Raw genomic sequence first — 27,104 nt, 5'->3', positions numbered from 1 at the left:
CTAATGTATAGTTTTTTATTAAAAGAATAGATCATATATTTTATTCTGTAGATTGGCAGTTTTGTTTCCGTCTTTTTCCTTTTGTAAACAACTCTGTTTTAAATATTTTTGTAGATGTCTCCTGAAGCATGGTAACAAGGAGTTAGGGTAAATACCAAGGTGTTCATTTGCTTAATTATTGGTTTGTGCATCTTTAGTTTTGCTAGGTAATTCCAGTATGTTCCGAACCAGTTTACACTCATAGCAATGAATGATCTGTTGCTCTACAAACTTGTTGTGTCCAATATTTTAGTGCTGTCCAATGCGATACATGTAAAATAGTGTATCATTTTATTTTGCATTTCCCTCAGTATTAATGTCTTTGAATATCTGTGTATTTTGGTAAGTTGTATTTTCTCTTCTAGGGAATGTAAATGCAATTCTTTTCCAGTTTTTCTTTTTTTTAAAGCTTTTTTTTTTTAAAGATATTATTTATTTATTTGACAGAGAGAGACAGCGAGAGAGGGAACACAAGCAGGGGGAGTGGGAGAGGACGAAGCAGGCTTCCCGCCGAGCAGGGAGCCCAGTGCAGGGCTCCATCCCAGGACCCTGGGATCATGACCTGAGCTGAAGGCAGACGCTTAACAGACTGAGCCACCCAGGCGCCCCTCTTTTCCAGTTTTTCTATGAGATTGTTAGTTTCTCATTAAAAATTTTTTGAGGTTAGAGTTTAAAGAATTTCTTCCAGGAGGCATTTATATTTGTTATTACCAGGTACCTGGGAGGTCTACCAACCTAAGACCATTTTAAATAAATTTGGTGTATGTGTCTTTTTCCATTATGCAAGTGGTGTGAATTTCTGCCCCAAACTCATGAAGGCTGGTCTGCAGTTACAAATTCTTAGCGGGGGGGCATTTTTTACTTTCTTACCTTGAACCAAGGCAGACACTTCTCAAAAATCTGCCTCCCCCTGAAGGAGATGTAGATATTTTTTGGATTAGTTGTCATCCTTTGTTTTGTTACCTGTTTAGTTTTAGAGAGTTTTTGCTTTTTTCCTTGAAGTTACAGCTTTCTCAAAAATTTTCTTTAATCTGTAGTAGCCGTATTTAATCTAATCAGTTAAGAGATCTTATTTAAGAGAAGTCACCTAGAGTACTTCATTCAGTTTTGTGTTATGGGCTTGCTTGAAATTGATGACACAGATGTGGAAATTTTCTCTTAGATAATTTAAATAGTTGATTTTCAATACTCTGATCAACTTGAAATTGTTTTATTTATAATTCCCACTAGTTTAAAACATTTCATTAGGCCTCACAAATACATTTTGTTCACAAATGAACTAAAGAGAATTTTCCTTCTTTAAATAAGCCTGCTTATTTCTATTTCTAATATATTTTGTATAACTTCGATGCCAAGATCTTAGAGAAAAACTATTACTTCATGTGTCTATGTCTGCAAAGATTATCCTTTTATGAAACATTTTCTTCCTTTATTGTTTAAAGAAATCTTTAGGGCCAGTGTTATTATCTTGAACTTTGAAGTTCTATATAGAGGGGAAATTTCATACCTATTATAGTGATACTTATGTGCCCGTAGTTTAATACTACTTAAGATGAAGGAGGATCCTATATTTTTCTAATTTACTTGTTTGCTCTTCCAGCCTAGAATTATAAGGAAGCTTTTAAGTTTTCTAATTTAGTCCAATTCTTTTTACCTTATTCCTTGTCTCTTGTTTTCTTGTGTAAAAGTCTTAGTCTTCTTATAGATATGGGTGGGTAAAATACAAAGAAGGATTTCATGGTCAGTAATTTTGGAAATATAGTATGATTATTTTCTCTCTCGGGAGGATTCAAATATATATTGAAGGTCTGAGAAACACTGCTGTTTAGAAAAATAATTACTTTAACTTTTTTCCTAACTTATCAAAGAGCACTTTTTTCAAGACCCATTTTTTTATTGTACCGTAGAGTTCTGGGTGGTACCAGCTTTGGAAATGGTGTTCTAGAGGCCATGAATTACTTGCATCAGGATCATCTAGGGTGTTTGTTGGAATCTAGGTTTTGGACTCATCCTAGAGCTAATGAATTAAAATTAGGGGTTGGGTTGAGCAGACTTCTTAGGTGTTATTCTTATATGCAGACTAAAGTTTGAAAATAACTATTTATATAATATTTATGATTATTACTCTTACTCTTTTCCTTCCTTCTTCCCTCCCTTCTCCCCATCAATCCATACAGCAATTCAGAAAACCTTTGATGAGCATGTTCAGTTGGTCAGGTACCTGGTCGAGGAATGTAAGAATGAGAGATGCAGAAGAGAGTGATTCAGTCATCTTGATCTTGATCTTACCATTTAGGCTGAGTTTCTACTGTTATCATAATTTTTTATCTTAACATTTCTGTTTCAGCGTTGTATTAACGTTAAATTATTAGACAGTATGGTTAAAAATGAGGCAGTCTACTTTCTTTTCTTAGTATACTGTTAATTATGGGATTCCAGGTACCTAACTGCCAACTCATTTGTATAACCAAGTATATCTTTCACAACAAATAACTGATTTATCTCTCCCTCTTTAATTTTTTAATTGTTGTTCCTAGTATCTTCCTACTTACACTTTTTATTTTGGTACATATATTACATTTTTGGATATTCTTTTTTTTTTTTTTTTAAGATTTATTTATTTGAGAGAGAGAGAATGAGAGATAGAGAGAACGAGAGGGAAGAGGGTCAGAGGGAGAAGCAGGCTCCCTGCTGAGCAGGGAGCCCGATGTGGGACTCGATCCCGGGACTCAAGGATCATGACCTGAGCCGAAGGCAGTCTCTTAACCAACTGAGCCACCCAGGCACCCTACATTTTTGGATATTCTATCCTTAAATTTCTTATAATAATTCTTGCTTTTGTTAGTTTTTATTTTCCCTGCCATTATTGATCAAAGTTTACTTCATTTCACAATAGTCCTATTGCTCTATCAAAATTTTAAAGAAAATTTACCTTTGTGATATAGGGAGTTCATGACATATATCCTAAGCTTTAATTTCTCATTTCAAAATAATATATCATTTAATAAAACTGTTAAAATGATCATTTGTTCTACAACTTTCTATCCATTTCTGTTAAGTTCCTTTGGGTTATAGTACTAGCACAGTTTTTAGAAAAGTTTGGGCTGTTTCATGCTAGTAAAAATGATTTTTCTCTTGTTTCAAAAATCTATTTTGTGGGATATGTGAATTGGTATTCTGTTGGAATAATTTTATTTTTAAAATTCAGACTTTATAGTATAAGCATATAGCACTTTAATCTTTTTTTTTTTTTTTTGAAGGACTGTCTCTATAGAGTTGTCTCTAAGAACCATCAAAAATATAAAATGATCATGGCTGCCATAGATTGAAGTCCCATTTTTATTGAACATATTTTCTTCCCCCTTGCTATTACTTTTTCACCTTGTATACTTTATATCTTAAAGAAGCAGAGGAGGGAAGGAAGGGATTTACATGTTGGGATATTTGAATAAATTGTGGTATGTTGCTACTGTTAATTTAACTTCTGTTTATCCATACTGCTAATAAACCCAACCTTCCTATTATTTTGTCTTTTTTCCTACTATTTGATCATTGGATATTTTAGTTCATTACTTTCTTCAAAGGATAGTAAGTCAGAAGGGGAAATGAGGGATTAGTCTACCTTTATCTAAGATTGTTTAATAGTAATAATACCTAACATTTATTGAGGACTCATCATATGCCAGACACTGTACTAATCCTCTGGCCTACTCTCCCTTTAAAAAATAAGTTAGTATTTGACTATTATAACACTTATTTTACTCAAAATGAAACAGACACAGAAAGCTTGAGTAACCTACCTATGATGTTACCGATAGTAAGCAGAATAGGACTTAAATTCAGATAGCCTGAATTAATGACCTGGTTTTTGTTGTTGTTGTTTTGTTCTTTTTAAGATCTGTAAAAGAGATTTACTTGAGATACAAATGAAGCTGTAAAACATTTGGTTTTTAGGTAGCATAGTTGGGAATGTGATACCAGAAGGTTCATGTGTCTTTCTGTAGCATAGTGTTATCTATAGTAAGGCGGTCACATATCCGCTTACTAACTTGCATACCTGAGTTTGTTCACATTAGATATAAGATTCAGCACTCCTTTTCTTTGCACTTTTGGTTGAGTGTGAAGTGTTTTTCCCCCCAAGCTTGTACAAGAGGACTGATGTCACTCCTTTCAATCGCAGTGTAATAGTGTAGAAGTTAATTAATAAAATGTTTGAAGGTTATTCTACCTTGAGGAAACTGATATTAAAAAAAGAAAAAAATAGAAGCAGTAAATCTGTAAGTACACTGACAGTATGTGTGTATGTGAGCCACCAGTATATGTTTATTTTGCTATTCTGTATTGGTTTGCTTTATTCCCTCTAAATTGTGAATACTGTGAAACTTGTTGTAGAAAAAAAGAGTGCATGCTTTGGTATGGCAGTGAAGATGGAGAAGTACATAGTGGTTTTTGTTTCCTAACTAGTTACTCCAAATCTGCCTGAAACATTTGGCTTATTGCATCTCAGCTTTTTTGATTAAGCAACAAATACCTTTTTGATTAGTTCATTTGATTTGATCAGTGTTAAGAGAGATGGTCCCATGGACTCAATTTTTGTGCTCCGATGCCTGCTTTGTGCCAAATAAGGCTGCTGTTAGAAGAATGGCATCCACTTTTCCCTGCTGACAGTTTCCATTTATCATAGCCAGAGAGTGCAATGGAGAATAGAACACTTTGGCAAGCCTTACTATATTTTTAGTATTTAGATGCTGAGGAATTTCATTTTTCATTTTATTCTACTCTGATTTCCTTAATAAGGATTTATAGAAATCTGAATTAATATAGCATATTTTGAGACAGTAGATCCAATAAGATATAGATGCTTTTCAGAGTGTAGTCCCAGTATTATTTTTTCTTTCCCTAATTTTTTCCTACCCACAGATGATAAAAGATTAGCCAGAAAAGTTACTTGAAAAAAATGATAGCACTGAAGATTTGTTGTTTAAAAATGATGGGTTAAAAGAGCCATTTTTGAGTTGTAAGAATGAAAATACTATAATTTCAGAAAACATTCCTCTTGTACAAACATGGATATTCTCTCTGATTCATATTTTCATATTATCTCATATCTAATTATTATAATTGTTACAATTTTTTAAAAATGATTCTGAATGTTAGAATTATTTTTAAATTTTAACCATGAAAGTAATACGTGAATTTTTTTTGTTACAAGAAATTCGAAAGTATAAAGTCTCCTTTGACTTTCCTCCCAGCATTACCCCTCCCCAGCCCAATTCACATGCCTTGAATCTACCTTTATTATAAGGGTATATATATTTTGAACTTTATCTGACATTTCTTTTGGTGTATCTGTGAAACAAAAAATACGAAAAAAAGTGATCAGTGAGTCATGTGGAAAAGTAATATGGGCATAGTTCAAGAAACATGGAAATAATGAAGTATTAATAAGCAAAAGAGGAATGATCTGGTTTTAGAAAATTCTTCACATATTGTTCCCTGTTCCAGGAACATAATTTTGTAACATCATCTTAGATTGGCTCACAAATATCCCATCTTCAGTATTTCAGTCTCTCAGGAACCATATTCTCTTATTTATTATTGGGCACAAATAGGAGGACTCAGTCTAAAGAAGAAAAAGGGTTGAAAAGCATAATTTTGTTTAACCATTATCTGTTATTTACTTTGTATTTTATATTAATTGTCATTACTGTGCTATGAAGTAGTTACCAATGTCATTGCCATTTTATAGTTGAGAAACTGAGGCAAAGCGATTCAGTAACTTGCCTGAGGACATACAGCTTCTAAGTGGTAGGGCCAGGAATCAAACTAAGGTAGCTTCTGAGGCCAGACTTGTAAGTGCTTCATTATGCTGCCTTTCCAGACAGGATTACAGTGATTGTTCCTGGCATTTGTCCTTGGGCCAGAATCATAGGCTCCTCGTGCTTTCAGCAGCTTAGTCGCTAAAGGTTTGGTCAGGAAAATGGAATTCACTCTGTGGGGAATTAAGGACTTATACTAACTACTGTTGGCATACCTGGGGTTGTCGATGTCAAGAAAACTTTCACCATATGTCAGAGGCGTTCTGCTGAATATCAGAGAAATTGTCAATGAAATATCTATCCTGAAGCACTGAATAGGTGGTAGGAATTGCCACCAGGTCAGAGAATTTGACAGTGAAGATCTGAGCCCAAAGAACACTGTTGAGTTGGTAGAAAAATGAGAATTTGTGGGGAAGTCTGCAAAGCCTGCCAGGACTATGAATTGGGAGCTGATGGAAAGGTCTAGAAGGCTGCAGCCTATGAAAAAGCCAAGCATCTGAGTCTCATGACCTCCTGAGTAAAATGGCCTTCACTTAAATGTTTCAAATCTGAGGTTACTAACATGGAACCATAGACAGAAGGTGAGAGGGAGGACTTTGGGAAATTAATTAATTTAATTTAATTTTAATTTAAAATAACTTCTGTTTATTCAGTTAGAAATATCTTGTTTATGGATATAACTTATAATTATGCTTTAGAAAGTATGCATTAAAATGTACTGATATTTTCCTCTCTAGGACATTTTCTTTGTAGCATTATTCCCTTTAAAAAGTAGAAGATGGTATAAAATTAACTTCTTGAGTGTTTTCGATAGCATCAAAACCTGTAAGATAACATAGTGTGTGGTGGAAAGCACCTGGACTAGCACATGGTAGATCTGAATTGTAGTTCATACTCTGCCAGTAACCGTTTATGTGGCCTTGGATAAGTACTTTACTTTGTTTATACTCAGTATCCTCATTTATAAAATAAATTAGATAATCTTTTCTAGAACTAAAAGTCTCATCTAAATTCACGTTTGCATTTATTATTTTATCCTTAACACTATTCGGGGTGCCTGGGTGGCTCAGTTGTTAAGCATCTGCCTTCAGTTCAGGTCACGATCTCAGGGTCCTGGGATTGAGCCCCTCATCAGGCTCCCTGCTCAGTGCGGAGTCTGCTTCCCCTTCTTCCTCTAAACACCCCCCATCCCCCCGCAGCTCATACTCTCTCTCTCATGCTCTATCTCTCGCTCAAATAAATAAAATCTTAAAAAAAACAACCCACTATTGATTAGAGGGTTAAAGTACACACACATTGTTATTAAAAGAATCTAGGGATAGTAATACTTTGTAATTAGGCTTCATGACATGTAATAAAAATTGTTTTATTTTTAAAGACCATATTTGTTGATAATCTTATGTTTTCCCTTTCTGGCAGTTACCTTTATTATAATTATTGTTCTTCTGAAAAAATTTTTATGAATGCTTCCAGGAGATACTTTTCAACAAATGAGCTACCAGATGGGTATACTGTATACTCACTTGTTTCCAAGATTTTATTTTTTTGAAATTTTCCTTTTGCTTACTTTTCAAAGTGACATTTGTTTTACTTAGCCAATTTCATACTGACTTCTTTATGATAGTAACTTTCCAAAGACAAAACATTAACAATAATAGAAACATGCTTTCTCACTTTATGAACACTTTTTACCATATTACTGTTGTAAGGCTGAGTAGGCAGGGGTGAGGCAGATGCTGAAAGAAACCGTACACTGAAACTATCCCACTAATTAACTAAATTTTAAGGATTCTCATTGATTTAGTTTATTTTTAAAGGAAGGCATGAATAGAGTTTTCCTTTGCCTTACATTGTTTTTCAATTTTTTAGTCTCCTTGAATCTAAGAGCAACTCTTCTTTTTTAAATCATTTTATTTATTTATTTGACAGAAAGAGAGACAGCGAGAGAGGGAACACAAGCAGGGGGAGTGGGAGAGGGAGAAGCAGGCTCTCCGCGGAGCAGGGACCCTGAGATCATGACCTGAACCGAAGGCAGACACTTAACGACTGAGCCATCCAGGCGCCCCTAAGAGCAACTCTTCTTATGACATTCAACTTCTTTGTAAATCTTCCTTCCTTCCTTCCTTCCTTCCTTCCTTCCTTCCTTCCTTCCTTCCTTCCTTCCTTCCTTCCTTCCTTCCTTCCCTCCCTCCCTCCCTCCCTCCCTCCCTCCCTCCCTCCTTCCTTCCTTCCTTCCTTCCTTCCTTCCTTCCCTCCGTCCTTCCTATATACACAGTTTTTGATATAGTCAGCCAGGTCAAATAATTTCTTAAATATTTCCTCCAGAGCCCTTTCTCCTCCAGCTCTAATCTGAACTGGTTTTTCTATGTCATCCTTGGACTTTGCTTCATCATCATCATGGGACTTCCTTTTAAACTTTCATAGGTGGAGTTTTTTGTTGCTTGCATTTAATTTTTTTTTTTTTTCATTTAGTCCCTTATCTTGATGGGACAACTTCTTCAATGATTTATTTAGTAAAGGTTAGTGAGAGGTAAATTTTTGAGATATTACATGTCTGAAAATTAGTTTTTTATGCTCATTAATAATACGATTGTGTATAAAATATTACATTTTTTTAAAGCACCACTTGACTGACTCCTGGCTGTCAGTATTGCTTTCTGCTTTTTAAACTCATTTTATCATCTGTCTTGAAACTCTTAGTATTTTCTTTTTTTCCAGTGTATTCAGTGGTAAAATTCAGGACCTTGCTTAGTGTGGTACATCTTTATTCATCTCTGGGAGCTTAGTGAGTCCTTTCTGTCTAGAAACTCATGTATTGTAGTTCTGAGAAATTAATTTTTGTTATTTCTTTGATAATTTTTATCTTTTTTCTGTTCTCTTTTTCTGGAACTTCTACTAATTGTATTTTGGTGCTGCTAGATTAGTTCTCTAATATTTTTTTTCTTTTAAGATTTTGTTTATTTATGTTAGAGCACAAGAAAAGGGGAGCGGCAGGCAGAGGAGGCAGACAGAGGGAGAAGCGGGACTCAATCCCAGGACCCTGAGATCATGACCTGAGCCGAAGGCAGATGGTTAACCGACTGAGCCACCCAGGCATCCCTCTAATATTTTTTTCTATCATATTGTTCTTTTTTTTTTTTTTACTTCTGGGAGATTTTCTCAACTTTATATTCCAACTCTTTTACTAAATTTCTGATTTGGGGATGCATGTGTACTTTCATTGTTCTTTTTAATAACAGATGTTCTTATTTCATGATGGCAAAAACTTCTTTTACCTCTTTAGGAATATTTATTGTAATTACTTCTCAATTTTTTTTTTTTTAATCCTTCATTGTCTGTTTCCTCTGGGTTCCTAGTTCTGTTCATGTTTGTCTCTTTCATGTCGAAGCTTTCAGATGACTGGGGATCCTTAGATGTGCACTCATATATTTAATGGTAATTAAATTTATGTGAGGCTGTTTTCCCTATAGGGCTGATTTTATGATCGGGGGCTTTTTCTTCGAGAACATCTTAAATGTCAGTATCAGTAGTTTTTTTCCACATCCATTCAGTAGAAGTATTCTCTCATCTCCAACTGGTAGGTATAATTTTGACTGCCAGACTCCTGGACAGATGAGGAGAAGGGGGCTAAAGATCTCACAGTTCAGAGAGCAGAATTCCATGTAAACTTACTGATTTCTTTTTGTTACGTCACTGCTCCCTTCTCTGTGCCTGATAATCCATTGTCCAGAGTCTGTCTGGTTATTTTTCTCCAGAGGATAGGCCTCCTGTGTCTGGTGGGAAAGGAGTAATCTCTTGACAGTATAGAGAAGGAGTGAAATCCCTTATACCTTTATGTTACTGAATTTTAACCCAAAGTAACATTTTATTTCCTACCTATATAGTGATTTCCAGTGTGGTAAGTGGAATAATGGCCCTCCAAAGATGTCCATGTCCTAATCCTCAGAACCTGTAAATATGTTCTCTTATATAGCAAAAGGAACTTTGCAGGTATGACTAAGGTTATAGACCTTGAGATGGAAGGTTAACCAGAGTTGTCCAATGTGGGCCCAGTCTAATCATATAAGTACTTAAAAGAAGAGGTTGTAGGGGCGCCTGGGTGGCTCAGTTGGTTAAGCGACTGCCTTCGGCTCAGGTCATGATCCTGGAGTCCCTGGATTGAGTCCCACATAGGGCTCCCTGCTCGGCAGGGAGTCTGCTTCTCCCTCTGACCCTCCCCTCTCATGTGCTCTCTCTCATTCTCTCTCTCTCAAATAAATAAATAAAATCTTAAAAAAAAAAATGACTCATTAAAAAGAAGAGGTTGTAAATAAGAGGGAGATGTGACTGCAGACAAGGGGTTAGAAAGATGATGTAGCATTGCTTCCTTGGAAGATAGAAGAAGGGGGCCATGAGAAAGGAATGTTGGCACCCTCTAGGAGATAGAAAAGGCAAGTAAACTGATTCTCCCCTTAGAGCCCTGTGAAAGAAATGCAGCCCTGTCAGCACCTTAATTTTAACCCAGTGGCACCCATGTCAGAACTGTAAGAGTGCATTTGTTTTGTTTTAAGCCACTGAGTTTATGATAATTTGTTATAGCAGTAATAGAAACTAATATAGAGTAACTTGTACATTTCTTTTCACATTTAAAATTAAAATGGGACAATGATTTATAATACTATATATTTTTTACTTGAAGCCATGTATGTTGGAAACGAATGACACATTCCTTCATATTTTTGGAAAGTTCCAGTAGTACAGTAGTTTATTCATACTCAAATGTTTTATATCATTAAATGATACAGAGTCAGTAGGTGAATTTTATAGCGCTTAATAAGTTTTTTCAATACTGATGGATGTTGAAATAATTTTGAAAGGCATTTTAGTTTTATTTAGGTGTAAGTTAAATGTAAAAATTAATCACTTATGTGGTAATGGAGAATTGGTTCATTATTCTTTAAAGTTTGTTACAATTAAAATTAACTTGATCAACTTATGATTTTTTTATAACAGCTTTATTGAGATACAATTCACATACCATGCAATTCACTCATTTAAAGTTGTGTAATTTAGTGGGTTTTAGTCAATACATAGAGTTGTACAGTCATTACCAATTTTAGAACATTTTTATTGCCGTGCCCCACCTCAAATACCCGCCAAAATCCCTATACCCATTAGCAGTGACTCCATTCACCACTCTCCCAACCTCAGGCCTTGGCAACTACTAATTTACTTTCTGTCACTGTATATTTGCCTATTTTGGACATTCCATATACATGGAATAATATAGGGATGCCTGGGTGGCCCAGTCGGTTAAGTTGTCTGCCTTCAGCTCAGGGTCCTGGGATCTAGCCCCACATTGGGCTCTCCACTCAGCGAGGAGTCTGCTTCTCCCTCTCCCTCTGTGTGCGTGTGTTCTCTTTCTCTCTCAAATAAATAAAATCTTTTTTAAAATGGAATAATACATAGTATTTTATGACTGGATTTTTTTCACCTAGCATAATATTTTCAGGATTTATTCATGTTATGGCATGTATCAGTACTTCATTTCTTTTTCTTTTTTTTTTTAAGATTTTATTTATTTATTTGACAGAGAGAGATAGCGAGAGCAGGAACACAAGCAGGGGGAGTGGGAGAGGGAGAAGCAGGCTTCCTGCCGAGCAGGGAGCCCGATGTGGGGCTCGATCCCAGGACCCTGGGATCATGACCTGAGCCGAAGTCATATGCTTAACGACTGAGCCACCCAGGCACCCTATCAGTACTTCATTTCTTTTGATTTTTGTATAATACTCCATTTTATGGCTATACCAGATTTTTAAATTCATCCATTCATCTGTCACTTGATGGACATTTGTGGGTTTGTTTCTGTTTTTTCTTTTTTACCTTTTGGCTGTTAAAATCATGCTGCTAAGAATATTCATGTACAAGCTTTTGTGTGAACGTGAGTTTTTCACTTACCTTGGTTGTATAGCTAGGAATGGAATTGCTGGGTCTTATGGTAACTCTCATTTTAGCATTTGAGAAACTGCCAGACTGGTTTTTAAACTGGACATATAATTTTCTATACTCACCAGCAGTGGTGTATGAGGACCCAAGTTTTTCTACATACTCACCAACATTTATTATTGTCTGTCCTTCTGATATAATAATCCTAGTGGGCGTAAAGTAGTATCTCATTTTGACTGATTTGTATTTCTTCGCTGGCTAATGACACTGATTATATTTAAAAAAGAAAAAAAAATGATGCAGCCCCTTTTCCCTCTCTTTTATCTGTGCCATGTAACAGTGCTAAAATGATGTTTCAAAAAGTTGGACTCTTAAACAAATGAAAAATGACCGAGATTACACATCTGTTGTAAAGCTTTAAGTAATCCTCTATTATTATGGCCCTCATCCCTAATTTTAGTTTGTATGAACTAAGCAAGATAAACCTAATGTGATAATATGATGAAATTCCAGAAAGATGCTCTGGGGAATAATTGAAAGATTATTGCTGGGGTGCCTGGGTAGCTCAGTTTGTTAGGCGTCTGCCTTCGACTCAAGTCATGATCCCAGGGTCCTGGGATCGAGCCCTGCCTAGGGCTCCCTGCTCAGTGGGGAGTCTCCTTCTCCCTCCCCCTGCTCAAGTGTGTGTTCGCGCACGTCCTCTCTCCCTCTCTCTTTCTCCCCCTCCCTCCCTCTCAAATAAATAAAATCTTAAAAAAAAAAAAAAGATTATTGCCATAGCACTATTTTCTTTTGCTGCCCTTATCACAATTGGAATTAATTTTTTTGTAGTTGTTAGCTTAATAAATGGACAGAGACCCTTTACATAATAGAGACCTGGCTGTTTATTTTTAAATACTTGTTACCTGAATGCTAGGTTAAGTTCAGACAGTAAAACTGGGACCAACCATTAGAATTGTCTTAACTATGGAACATGCTGCCTCGTTCTTTGGAATAGTTGAAGCTATATGACTATGAGGGATATTTTGTGAAGGGTTTTCCAAAATTGGGTAAAGAGAAGGGATTATATGAACAAATACTTAATTTTAATTTTAAGATGTATGTGAAATAACCATGACTAAACTCCAATTCCTTTGACCTCAGTATGTCATGGATCCTTCTTTATATTCCTAGTCTAATAGCCATTTTATTGTCACAATTATCGAGCAGCATAGTTACCCACATACCTCTTGCCTTCACTTAAAATTCCAGTATGTTACTTAGATCCTGTATTTAGTCATTTTAGTAATGCTTTTGCTACCATCCTTGATTCTTTCATCCTATTGCCATTCTGATTTTTTTTTTTCCATTCCTGCCTGAGAGTTGCCATTTAAATGTGTTTTTTGAGAATTTTTTCTTCTTAGGCATTTTCTCTATACCCATCTTTTTTTTTTTTTTTAAAGATTTTATTTATTTATTTATTTATTTGACAGAGAGAGACAGAGCGAGAGAGGGAACACAAGCAGGGGGAGTGGGAGAGGGAGAAGCAGGCCCCCCGCTGAGCAGGGAGCCCGATGCGGGGCTCGATCCCAGGACCCTGGGATCATGACCTGAGCCGAAGGCAGATGCTTAACGACTGAGCCCCCCAGGCGCCCCTCTATACCCATCTTTAAGGTGAATGTTGAGTTTTATATCCTTATTAATGGTATTAAAAATGACTTACTCCTAAATTTAAGAACAATTTGACTGTAGTTTAGATTTTGAAAGATATGAGTATTATATGATTTTATTTTTATGCTTCACATTAGTTGCAATATACCATATTTATAAATAATTATTCATGTAATTATTTGTTTGGTATCTGTAGACTCATGGACATGAACTCCCGTGTGGATAGGAACTGTCCTGTTTACTATATTTTTTACTTTCTACAGGGTTTGGTTCACAGCAGGTACTTAGTATTTCAGTTCTTTCCATCTTTCACCATGGCTATACATCTGAAGCTAGTGTACTTTGGAAGAGTCTTTTTTTCTAGCTCCTTATTGTTAGGAAGGGAATTGGTCCTTTTCTCCTAATATATTAATCATATTTCATTGACGAAACTATAGAATTACTCAAAGGCAGCCCGGGATACTTTTGTGTAAGTACCTTGTTATTTAGACATTTTCTCTGCATTATTTTTTCTGTGGAAGCTTTTCACTTGCTTTTATGCAAGGTAATTACTTTTGAAGAAAATATAAATTAGCTTACCTGTGTCCCTTTTGAAGTTACTTTAAAATTGATGTTTGTACTTTTTGGCATATTTTCTAATCACTTTAATGTAACTTGAAAGCTTTCAGATTTTCTTTTCATTTTCTTTACACTTTATGTTATCTAGTGACTTTTCATCTTTTATACAAGTGCCAAAGGACTTATTGGGACCTGTCTTCTCATAGTCCTTTACACACATGCATCATCATCTACTCTCTTTGAAGTTGTACATCTTTTTTCCTATCTCATACATTTTATTTTGTTTTATAGATCTCCGGTTTTTTTGGAAAATAATGCAATAAAAAGTCAAAATAGCTTTTACTAGCTTTGGTTAAAACAATATTGTCTTTCAGGATGCACCTGTTGTTATAGATCATTTGAAAAAAGGCTTAAACACACATTTAAACTGTTTTCCATCTGACTTAACAGTATTAAGTCAATAGCCTGTTCCAAGTGGCTTTCTTCATTTGAGAGATAATCAAATATCCTAGATGTTACTTCCATTACATTTGTTTTTAAACTAATTTTACACATGCAAAACAGAGGCCTATTTAACAAAGTTAGAACCTAAGTCCTAAGACTTCAAGAAACTAGAATATGTTTTGTGTGTGTGTATGTGTGTGTATGTATAAGTTTTGATGCTAGTTTAGTGGAAACATAGAAATGTTTGGACTCAGCCCTATTGAAATGACTAATGGTTAATGTGCATTGTTTCTTAACTTACTTGTTATCTTTATACTTTTTAAAAATAAATTATTGCAGTTCTGGGAAGAAAGGGTTATATATGGAGGCTTTAGATATCAGAGTTATTGAGTCTCTTATTAGACTCAAGGTGACCTGTGCGGTACTAAACAGATTATGTAACCTCTGTTTGTTATAGATCCTTAGAAGAAACCCTTGCAATTTTTGTGGTGAACTGGACTATATTTAACTCACTTTGGCTCACTTGGAAGAGATCTACTATGGGTATCCTTAGCTCAAATACTACTATTCAGAGCCTAAAGGCTCCTGCTGTGCTTTTTGACCCTTGGAAATCTGTCGTTTTTATTTACTTCCTCAAGTGTGGAATAAGGAGAACAAATAATAGGCAAAGCTTCAGGATTTTACTTATTTTGAATATACCATTATTCTTGAGAAGGGTTTTATAGGAATGTTTATTAATTTATAAAATGTATAATTTGTTTTCTACTTTTAGGCTTGTGGTTATTTTAATTTAGAGTGTTAAGAAAAATTGGTCATTATTTTATTCTTCAACATATTTTCCTAACCCTGTTTGTTTTCCTTTCTTGTCAACTTAATTTATACTATCACTTTTGGTGATCACCATTCCATCTGTTATATGCCAGTAGCCAATAGAAACAGATGGTGCTTTATTCACATTGTTTATATGTACATTTTATTTTAAATATTTTATGAGTTTTAATATATGACTGTGTTCAATATATTGTTTTATAATTGGAAAACATATACTTGTTTTTTTTAAGGAATTTTATATAAACTTATGTTGAAAAATTAAAAATATGTTGAAGGATTTTTGTATAACTGCCACACAGCTGTTGGCATTTATTCCTCGGCATAAATCTGAATTTTAGCTTGACAGAGGTTTTCAAGGTTTGACCTAATTGTCCTAATTAACATTGAATTTGGAATTTTGTTCATGAAGAAACATTTGTATTTTTGTATAGAAATTACATAGGGAGGCATTCCTTATGTTTCTTGTAACCACATACAGCTTATTTATTAACTGTCATAAAAAAGACCCATTTTAAATTTAGGGAAAACAGTACACAATGAATATGTGAAACCCATCTTAGTGATATCAAAGATGTTGAGGCACTGTTTTTTAGTTTTAAATTTAGTTCATTTGTAAAATGAATCAGTCCAACCTTGAGAAAATCATCATGCATCTAACTTCATCATAAATTAAAATAACCCCAGTGCTAAAGAATTAATTAAAATTTGTTACAGGTTTTCTAGTCCAAAAGAGTAAAGTTATTGAAACATTTAATTATTTGTTTCAGATGAATAAACTATTAAAGTGATGATAGCTAAAATACTTTATTCCTTTTTAACTTATATACATTGTCTGTAATACCATGCTACTGTCTTTGTGGATATTTTATCACCTTCTGTTTTCAAGAAAATGTACCATAGGCAGATAAAAAGCCAGGTGATCTATGCAGCACAGATTGTTCTTGTTCCTTAGGCGAATAAAATTCTTACAAAATAACACAGAAAAAAAATAGAAATATGTCAAGTTTTGGAGCGAGTTTCAAATTTTCATTCACTCTTAATACCTTAATAATTACAAAAGAAAGCACAATTTGCAATTGAACCCTCAGTCATTTGGAACTTAGAGGTAATACATTTGTGTTAAGTTCTAAAACATATACTTGATAAATAAAATTCTTCCTTTTCCACATGCTATTTTTACCCTGCTGCTTTATTTATTTTTTTGCTTCTAAAATAGTGTCAGCCTCATGTATATCATGAAATGACCACCCAGTTATGAATACTTCTATATATCTAAGATGGGGCAAGCTTTTGGATAATTGAATTTTGTTGGATGAGCCAAACGTTTTTGTTACTCCTTTTTGCATAATTTCTTCCTTCTTTTAATTCTTAACATTTTCGGATTCTTTCAGGGACACCGTGTTTAAGATATCTTGTCTATTGTGATTGTAGGCAGTCATGAATTCTCATACTTACAGTTGCTGCCACGTTATTAAAACTAGGAAGAAAAAAAAAAAGGAAAGAAAACCCAGAACTGTCAGTATTTTCCTGGTTGGAGGACTTGGTATTTATGAAAAGTTGTGTTTGGATTAAATCCTCTTTTTCTTTTCTTTTTTCCTTTGGAAATATTACTGGTATGGTAAATGCCAAAGAAGATGCTTGCTGTAATTTACTTTGGTAATGGATCATGTTAGTCACTGTACTGTATAAAATACCAAACTGGGTAGAATATAGTGTCAATTTAAGGTATTGAGGTCTCCTCTTCATTGGGTAAAAGTCTCTACTTGTTTCAGGATAGAAGAATTCTTCCTTTAGGCATCACAGTGTTAGAGTTTATTTAAGTATTCAAGTCAGAATAAGAGATTTGCTTTCTCGTAATAATTTTACTCATCTCTACTTGCATTATACTATTAACCTTGGATTTGGCAGGCAAGAAAAATTACTGAATTCAGAGTTGAGATACCTGGGTTTGCAGTTTACTTCTGTCAGTTACCAGCTGTGTGATAATTAGGTCACTTCGTTGGACTGCTTTTTCAGAACTCCAAGATGCTATAATTTCATATTGCTTTTAACACTTCTGTTTTTCTGGCTGGAAATTGTTTAGTCATTTAAAATTACCACAGGAATACATCAATGATTATCATTTGATAATAAATGTACTTAATTGAAAATGACTGTTTTAGATAATTATAAATATATTCACTTTAAAAATAGCACTTTAATAAGACATACATAGAAGAAATTTATAGAGAAATGTAACTGTCATTGTCACTTATTGGCATTATGCTGTATGATACTAATTTCGGTATAGATATTAGAAACTTCGAATTGATGGAATCATACCAGAGGTTTAAAGGTTTAAAGTATTAATAAGAAATGGTAGATTATTGGGGTGCCTGAGTGGCTCAGTCAGTTAAGCATCTGACTCTTGATTTCAGCTCAGGTCATGATCTCAGGGTTGTGAGATTGAGCCCCGCGTCAGGCTCCTTGCTGGGCATGGTGCCTACTTAAGATTAAGATTCTCTCTCTCCCTCTGTCCCTCCTCTCTCCCTCTCTCCTTCTCCCTCCTCCCCCAATAAAGAAATGGTAAATTATTGTATATCTTCAAAAGAATTGAGAACATGAACTTAGAGCATTCACATCTATTTCAAAAATTAATTCAATGATTAGATGATTCAAAAATTAGTAGTACTTTGCTACTAGATAAAGTAGTTCAAAAATTAATATATGTACTTCAAAAATTCAATGGTTAGATAATTTAAAAAAACTAGTAGTAGTTGACTTCTGTGAAAAAAAAAAACCACCCAACTAGTAATAGTAGTTTATTACTAAATAAAGTAGTAAACTGAATTGCTACTTCATTACCTAAAGATGCGTTGAATGAAGAGAAATATGAAAATGTGTGAGGCCTTTTGAGCATTCTTAGATGTTTATAGAACTGAAATGAGTCATTTCAATATTCCCCCCCATTTTCTATAAAGTTTTATTTAAGTAACCTCTGCACCCAACATGGGGGCGAACTAATGACCCCAAGATCAAGAGTCACATGCTCTTCCAACTGAGCCAGCCAGATGCCCTGAATATTTTCCCTTTGATATCGGTTATTTGGATCACCTGACTGAAATGCCCTTATGCATAAATTATGCAAATTGAAAAATAGATTACTGGCAAAGGGAACAGTAATTTATCCATTTTGTCGACTCTTTTATCATTTGCATTCTCTAGTATAATTATTTATGAGTTTTAATCTAACCACTTACTATTTTATTAAAACAAATTTATTGAGCTTTTATGTAATACATACTGTATTAAGATTAATTGGGTATAGGGCACCTGGGTGGCTCAGTTGGTTAAGCGACTGCCTTCGGCTCAGGTCATGATCCTGGAGTCCCCGGATCGAGTCCCACATCGGGCTCCCTGCTCAGCAGGGGGTCTGCTTCTCCCTCTGCCCTCTTCCCTCTCATGCTCTCTGTCTCTCATTCTCTCTCTCTCAAATAAATAAATAAAATCTTTAAAAAAAAAAGATTAATTGGGTATAGAATGATGAATATGGCATGGTTCTTACCTGTTTTATGATGAATTGTGTCGGGGAGGACAGAAGTTGAAGCATAAAGGACAGGAATGTCACAGAGAGGAAAGATGAATATGTAAAGAGCTAGCCTAAAGGTTTTAGGTAGAACTTGGATAAGTGTTGTCAGTATTAAGGACTCTTCTACACTGATGTTCTCAGACTTTAATGTGTGTATAATTTACTTGCAGATCTTGTTAAAAGGCAGATTCTAATTCAGTATGGTGAAGTGAGCATGAGCTTCGATGTTTCCGACAAACTCCCAGGGCATGCCAGTGCTTATGAGCTATGATTGATATTTTGAAGAGCAAGGCTCAGTGTTGTTTTTTAGAAGTAAGAATAGCCATATGTAGGGCCTGCATTTAAAGCCGTTTCCTGGATATAGTCTTACTTATTCCATAATGTAATTAGAACATACTGATTAGCAATACAAATGTAAATGAAGACATAGTTTATAAAATTACTTCTTTTGAATGACTAATTTAGTCAACTGTTGGTTATCTTTGGGCAGATTAAACAGTATGCAATTAGCCATGGTATTAAATAACAAGGGAGTCAATATTATTAAGAGTTGAAATGACAGAAATTTAGGAAAACATCAGGGTACTTGTACTGGACATCAATTCTGTTTAGGATTATTTGGGAATGTTCCTTGATCTTAGCAGTCAGACAAAAGAATTTGTGGGAATGGTGCCTCCTTTCTCTTTCAGTCTCTAAAGAACTATGGTCTGCACACACGGATTATAAATCTACAGAGGCTGTGCAATGTGGGTGGAGATTTTGAACATATTGTATGCAAATACTATTGTATTTTTATTACTTTTAACATTTAGATGTCATCGTTCTAATGATAAATGTGTTCTGATATATAGGATGTAAAATTTCAACTAAATAGTGTAAAATAAGTCGTTTATACCATGTTTTAGTTAGGTTTTGTTTTTTTGTTTTTTTTCTTTTTTCTTTCTTTTTTTTTTTTTTTTAAGTCAGTTCCATGCCCAGTGTGGAACCCGAGTTTTAGTTTTATTTCATTTAGGATTTGGGGACATCTGAGATCTTTTACTCCCACTTTTTGATGGAAGTTAAAAATTGGTTATGTTATACAAACATGTATATACTCTACACACACACACACAGGAGTACTAGAAGTAGTATGAGTCCAGGTTTAGCATTTTGGCTATAGAAGTCATATAAGTTATGAAAGTTTAAATGTTCTGGATAAATCATAATTGTGTGACATGTGTGAAGTGTTGAGAAGTCATTCCAGCTGATTTTGAAGAACTTACTTTTCCTATCGGGGAGTTGTGTAATTTAAAAGTAAAGCGCTTATAAAGTGCATTTAATTTGTCATGTTTTTATCTCTTGTGACATAAATTGTAACATAGTGCACTAGAGCAATACAGTATTAATTAGAAATACTAATTTTCCAAGTGCTTAAGTTAAGCAGTAACATTTAACAGAGAATATTTATTTTTATTATTAATTACACATTAGATATTTTTGTGGAATTTTTTTTTTTTTTCTTAGAGAACCAGAGGACGAAAGCGAAGCTTCATTCCTGAGGAAGAAAAACATGAGGTTGGAATAAGTTAAGCATTTTTTACACAGTCTAAACTTGGAGAAACTTTCTTGCTTAAATTACTTCTTTTTTCCTCATATCCTGATTTTGTTTTATGTTTTGGTTTTTTCCTTTGTATGGCAGGAAAGAATTCCTAGAGAGAGAAGGCAAAGGCAGTCTGCGTTACAAAAGAAGCCTAAGGCTGAAGATTTGCGAACTGAATGTGCAACTTGCAAGGGAACTGGAGACAATGAAAATCTTGTCAGGTAAATTGCATGCTGAGACTTTGTCTTTAGGGGATTAAGGTTCCATCTTCATCATTTTCTCATCACAGATATAATGGGGGAAAAAAATCACAGTATAGGACCTTTCTTAAAATCTTATTTAGTGGAAATAGTTCAGAAACAGATTTCATCCACTTATTAACCTGCCACACATGGTTATTCTCTGGCCTTAGGTGTAATTAAGAGTGATAATCTGGATTTTGAACACAAGAAACAATTTTCTCTTGACAAGAGCAGTTGGTAATGCTCTGTTTGTAGAGGCCACAAAAATAATTTGATCTTTGTGCGAAGATTATTATTTTATTTCATAATACAATTACTAACTTGTTACATATTATAAAAGTTGAAATTTATTAGTAATAATGATAAGAAAGATTCTTTTTTAATGACAAGAGCTTCATTAGCACTTCCTTACCATTTATCAAAACGAATGTGTTAAATGCTTCTCTCATGAAATAAAGAAAGGTGAAAAGATGGCCTAGATAGATTTTGTTTTTTTGTTTTGTTTTCTTCTTTGTTTCTTTGTTTTGCTTTGGTACTTTTTTTTTTTTTTTTATCAGACATAATACTAATCAGGAATCTCAGCTGATGTTGCACAGTGGCTATTCCTGAGGGTCCAGAGACTGCTAATTTTAGCCTTTGCCTCTTTTGCTGAGATGAAGAAATTATTCAAAGCCCTGGGTGAGATGGAGAATGGGTGAAGTGGGTGAGCAGCAAAAGGAGATCTAATTTAAAAGTAGTATTCTTTCAAAGGACAGTGACACATAGTCTTTTAGTATGTTAAGGAAACCATTTCTGATTTCTTTCAAAAATTGTCTTTTGATAAAGCCGTGAAATTAACTGAGGGCACAGAAATTAAATGTTTCAAAAAGAGTGAGTTGTTAAAAGGTATATTAGCACTGTTAAATGATGTTAAATATTTGCTTCCAAAATGATGTCATTTATTTGTCATTAAAAACTAATTTCTGTTTGTTTTAATTCATCAAATAAAGGCATGCAGTTTTAAATTTTATGAGTTTTTTATACTATCATTAAAGAAAATAAGGAGAAAATAAAAATTCCAGTGAAGAAATACAAAGTGCTTCCACAAAGTTAAGAAGGTCTATCATGTTTGGTCAGTGTTCTCTGAAGTAATACATATAGAATGTCATGAGAGCTCTCCTGGAGATGAAACTCATTTAAATTTAGGATAGAGTAGTTCCTGTATCAGAAGATACACATGAATAATTCTGACCACAGTACAATTTTCTTTATGTAAAAAAAAAAAAAAAAAAAACCCAACCATAAGCATAACATGATGGAATACATAAAACAATAAAAATAAATAAAAGAAAAAACCCCATAAAACAGTCTTATATAATGAACAAAAATTCAATCTAAAGGAAATCCCCTTGGGGTTGAGGGTTGCATCATGGGACATGATCAATTTGAAACAGTAGTTAAAAACTTAGAGAACTGGTTATTTTCTCTTTAATTATTTGAAACTATGTAAATATCAATCCTCTTACTTATTTTTTCAAGATAGGAAGCTGATTCGTAACAGTTTTGGTGTAGGACCTATACATTTTTACCAGGTTTCTATTTATTTATTTTATTTGCTTGGTCATATATTTCAAAGAACCTTGGACATAAGTTCAATTTTTATTTTAAAACTATAACAAGAGCATCTCCAACACATCATTATTTTGTCATTAAAAAAAAGTAGGTACAATCTTTCTTCGATTCTTGATGAGATTTTTAAAATAGTATTAGCCTTTCCTATCATTTATTTAATTAATTTCTGTTATAAAATTTCCATTCCTAATTGCATTATTATAACGTGCCAGTGTCTGGGATTTTGTGGAAAGTCTTCCAGAAGGTAAAGATATTTTTGTTACTCTAGAAATGATGAATATACAAAGTCTTCCTTGGTTTTGCCTTAAGAAGACAACATCACAGATTTTCTGCAAAGGTTTTAAAGAGGTAATGAAGAGGGAATTAAATGTTTTATAAATATATATTAATGTTTTTGAGGATAAAATAAGTTGGATATAAAGCAATGCCATAAAATGTTTTATGGTTATAATGTGATTCTTCTGTAAAAAAATACATATTCAGTTTAAGCACTATTGCTCTTGGGTTAAAGAAGAATTTTTTTTTATGTAGAATTTCATGTGTTTAAAAAGGCAGTCTCATAAGTTAATATTGGCCATTTCCTCTAACATCTCTTTTATTTTGTAATTGGCACCATTATTGTTTGCAAATCACCCCCCCCAAAGTCTACACTTTCATGATTAAGTTGCATTTTAAATATTATGTACACATGCTATTTTTTAACTTTAATTTTAAGACATTTTAAAGTAGACTTTATTTTTCCTAAAGATATATTTCAGTGCTTAGTCAGAGATACATTATACTTATTATGTATGTCTATTAGGTTCTCTTATAAACTTCTTCGGTGGTAATTTAATATTTTACTGAATATACTATATTTATTTTCTCAAGTTCCTTTGAACTAATGTATGTGACTCACTAGAACCTGCTGTTTAGTAGCTTTGATTTTGAAACCACACTTCTCTATGTAATTCAGGCTATATAAAAAAAATCCTTCTTAATTATTTTCCTGGCTTTTTCAGTTATTTGTATATGTGTATATGTGAATTTACACGTGTAATTTTTAAATATCATTGGGAAATTGACTTCATTTAATACGTTAACTGTGATATTAGGTTCCAGCTGTTATTTTTGGTTTGCCTCTAAGTTTTTCTCAGGTCTTTGGCAAGTAATTTAGCATTTCTGTGTCTCAGTTTTTCTCTTTATTGTACATGATCAAAATTATACTCTGTTCCATTAGGGACTTAAATGAGTAACTACTGAGTGATAAATATTTTTCCATATAAAATAGTAGGGTAGTGGTATTATTTAGTCATACAAAGGATGCATATATGTGGGCTCCAAAATAAGGGTTCCAGTTGGTAAATATGTTTTAGTAATAATACATGCTTATTTTTGCCTTTCAGAGAATGTGCATGCCCTGTTTTTGTTGAATTTGTTGAAACATGTTCTCTAAAATGATTAGACTCAACTATTTCCACTAGACATGGGAAATCTGACAGTAATCAAGGTCCTAAATAGAAAGATGGTTTACAGTATCTTACAAATTTTTAAAAAATAGTCCTTCCATTTTGCATCTGCTTTTGAAATTTAATTAAAAATTATGTGGGAAATTTCCAATTAAAAATGCATATTTCTTAATGCTAAAGGCCAAATTGAAACTCTATTTTGAAGTCTTTTTAGGTATTTATCTCTGTGATGGATGTTCTTTGTTTGAGGTAGATATGGCCATGTAGTGATATATTACTGGTTTTTGTTTCCACAGTTCCTGGAACAATTAATACTCAGTAAATGCTTGGTAAATGAATGACTACTTCGTATAAGTAATGACTGATCATTCTTTGCTGAATTAATAATAAAAAAAAACTTTTACTGTTATAATTTATTCCTAGAACAAATTGGTCATTAAATATAAGTATTTGATGAAGATGTTTAGAAGGCTTAATAAAGGAAAATTGCTTTTATGTCACTAAAAAATAGGGGATGAATTTTTTCTGTGTAAAAGGTAAAGAAATAGGAACTACAGATCTTGAGATTAGTTAGTTGATACATCAATGTAGCAAACAAATGAAGTGATCTCTCTCCTTGATCATATTTGATTTGCAAAAGATAAATTTTTAGATGTCGCTGTGCCTTTCTTCTAAGTCTTTATCAAGCTATCAGATTAGGAATAAGACCAAACTTTTAGACCTCAAATTTTAGCTTAACTGTGTAAACTCAGTGTGACACATTTTATTACTTAATGGGAGATAGGAGAGAGAAAAAAGTTTTCCTAAAACTAAAAAAAAAACCCTAGAATCCATCGGTCTCCTTAAATAGTATCTTTAACTTTATTTTGTATTGTGTCCTTTACTCAGAAGCATTGAGTGTAGGAAATGATCTATGAAGCTATTTTACTTTTATAGCTAAGTCCACACTATTAAATGCTTACTGTATTCTCCTCCTTATTTGAGTATATGGCAAATTATATAGATACTGAATCACTTTGGTTATAAGATTAGGATGTCTGTTTGTTCTCTTAACAATATTATTGGCACTTTTATTTATTTCACATTTTAAACATCTGGCTTCCGAGTGCTTCCCTCTTAACTAAATTTGATTGTATCATAAGCTGTTAGGACCACCAGCAAAAATTCATATTTATCAGATTTTTATTTCAGATATTAGTCTCTTTGATTACTCAGGTTGTTTTTTTTTTTAATTACCCATTTTGTTCTAATGTGTGGAGGCTTATTAGATTACATGTGTCATAGTTGAACGGTTGTTTTCTTGCAGAGATTTTATTAGACTAGATAGTAAAGCTAAGATTAGTTATAACTTGTTACTGTACTCATAGAACATCAGATCACTAAAAATGGATTGTTTTAAATTTCTTTAAAAAGTGAGGGACGCCCCAGTGGTTGATCATCTGACTCTTGGTTTTGGCTTAGGTCCTGATCTCATGGTTTGTGGGGTTGAGCCCTGTGTCATGTCTGGCTCCATGCTCAGCACAGAGTCCGCTTGAGTTTCTCTCTCCCTCTCCTTCTGCTCCTTGCCCCCAACCCCCCACATGTGCACTCTCTCTAAAATAAATAAATCTTTTAAAAAATATTTTAAAAAAATGAAACCTAGCGTTATTTTTTTTAAAGCAGTTAAAATTGCAATTGGTATCTTTTTTAAAACAAATAGAATGAGTTATTTTGATTACACACATGTTAGTTTACTGTTTCTTGTGCAGTTTATCACATAATAATCATTCTTGATAAAATTCGTATACTCATGTAGGAATATCATGATTGTAAGTGACGGTGTTTGTATTATTTGGATAATTATAAATTAAAACCTGGAAACAACTACAAGTTTTAAAATTATTTATGTCTTCTGATAACTTTCAATGTATGAAAAACAGACATTCCCTGTACAAAGACATTTCTGGACAAACTTCTGTTTTTATTCTTTGTCTCTACCAGCAATTTCAAGGATAGGTTTTAGGTTTTTGTTTTATTTTGTTTTGTCTTGTATTCCTGAGTCAGTGGTTAGTTAGTACTATAAAATTACTTTATTCTAAAGGACTACTTCCAAAGCTTGAATTTTAATTATTTCTTTCAGATATGTGTGGTAAAATGTATCCTCATGTCACGCTTATAGCTTTGTGATATACCTTTCTTCAAGTTTGGCTGCTACTCTTTCTGGTACATGTTTAACTTGGCTCTTCTTTCTTGAAAGTATAACCATCTTGAAGGCCATAGTCTGTTTCACGTAACCTCATACAGCTTTACATTCTCGCTCCAAGTTACTGAACCCTCACCCCCCTCCCCTGCCAATCATGGTGGTTAGTGGCTTACACACTTTGTAGGAAGTTGCATTAAGGAATCATTGCCAAGATATTAAATCTTACTAGTTTTTATGTTAGATTTAATATAAAAAAACAAAGTAGAGCAACCTATCAAGATTTCTCAGAAGACGTATGGACTTCCTGTAACTCATAGCCTGAAGAAATATGCTGCTTAACTCCTTTAATAGGGTTCACATCAAAAGGGAAGAAATGTCTGGGATTCTAAATCCAAACTGATGAAGCCTTTGGAATTACTTGAAAATGTAAACAAAGGAACATAATTATGACCTCTTTGAAATTTTATCTTCTTAGATTTTTAACTGTCCTTTTAAATTTTTATATATAATTTTAGTAACAATTATAGAAACTTGCTTTTCATGGAAATTCTGGTATGATTAGTGAATAATAACATCATCTAATACTTAAGCAAAATTGAAATTCAGTAAAATTAAGAACACCTATTTCTGCTGTATTCTGGAGTGTTTAACATAATTAATTATGTCCCTGTTTTGAGAATAAATTTCCATTTTGTTTAACACGCAGTTGATTTTTAACCTTTTGATGTCTTTAAAAAAGATACTACTTTATGAGGTCATCTTTAGTTTTGAAAGCTTAATTTATTCTTGAAAACTTGGTTTAATTGTATTAACTTTTAAAAAGCTACTTAATTGGATAAGCTTAACCCTAGGCATAAAACTAAGAATGACAATATTTAATTTAATATATGAATAATGCTAGAATGTATAAAGAAATCAGTCTGATTTACAAAGATGTTTTTCTTTCCCTTGTTATTAAAGATAAGTAGGAAAAAAAGTTTTAAAATACATTATCCTTGGGCGCCTGGGTGGCTCAGTTGGTTAAGCGACTGCCTTCGGCTCAGGTCATGATCCTGGGGTCGTGGGATCGAGTCCCGCATCGGGCTCCCTGCTCGGCAGGGAGTCTGCTTCGTCCTCTGACCCTATCCCCTCTCATGTGTTCTCTCTCTCTCAAATAAATAAATAAAATCTTTAAAAAAAAAAAAATACATTATCCTTGTCTTAAAAGT

At 33.6% G+C, this 27,104-nt stretch overlaps 1 protein-coding gene across 10 annotated transcripts in view; it reads left to right on the top strand.

Annotated features, from left to right (window-relative positions):
- Positions 1–27,104, top strand: part of PHF14 (PHD finger protein 14) — a 195,611-nt gene that overhangs the window by 74,953 nt on the left and 93,554 nt on the right. For 4 of the 10 annotated variants that reach the window (XR_014139322.1, XM_081800473.1, XM_081800479.1 and 1 more), the window contains 2 exons: positions 20,338–20,388; positions 20,513–20,634. Coding sequence is in view for 7 of the 10 variants with exons in the window: in XM_081800473.1 (XP_081656599.1) it covers positions 20,338–20,388; positions 20,513–20,634 (173 nt within the window). In the remaining 3 variants the exon portion in view is untranslated. Of the gene's footprint in view, positions 1–14,892; positions 14,979–16,326; positions 20,390–20,512; positions 20,635–21,212; positions 21,660–22,534; positions 26,427–27,104 lie in introns of those variants that run through there. The other 6 variants (XR_014139324.1, XR_014139323.1, XM_081800476.1 and 3 more) reach the window with 5 other exon arrangements.

The sequence above is a fragment of the Leptonychotes weddellii genome, chromosome 12 (genome assembly GCF_054177405.1).
Source record: "Leptonychotes weddellii isolate Sample4059 chromosome 12, ASM5417740v2, whole genome shotgun sequence".
NCBI lineage: Eukaryota > Metazoa > Chordata > Mammalia > Carnivora > Phocidae > Leptonychotes > Leptonychotes weddellii.
The sequence above is the reverse complement of the archived record's forward strand: the minus strand, read 5'-3'. Positions and strand labels throughout refer to the sequence as shown.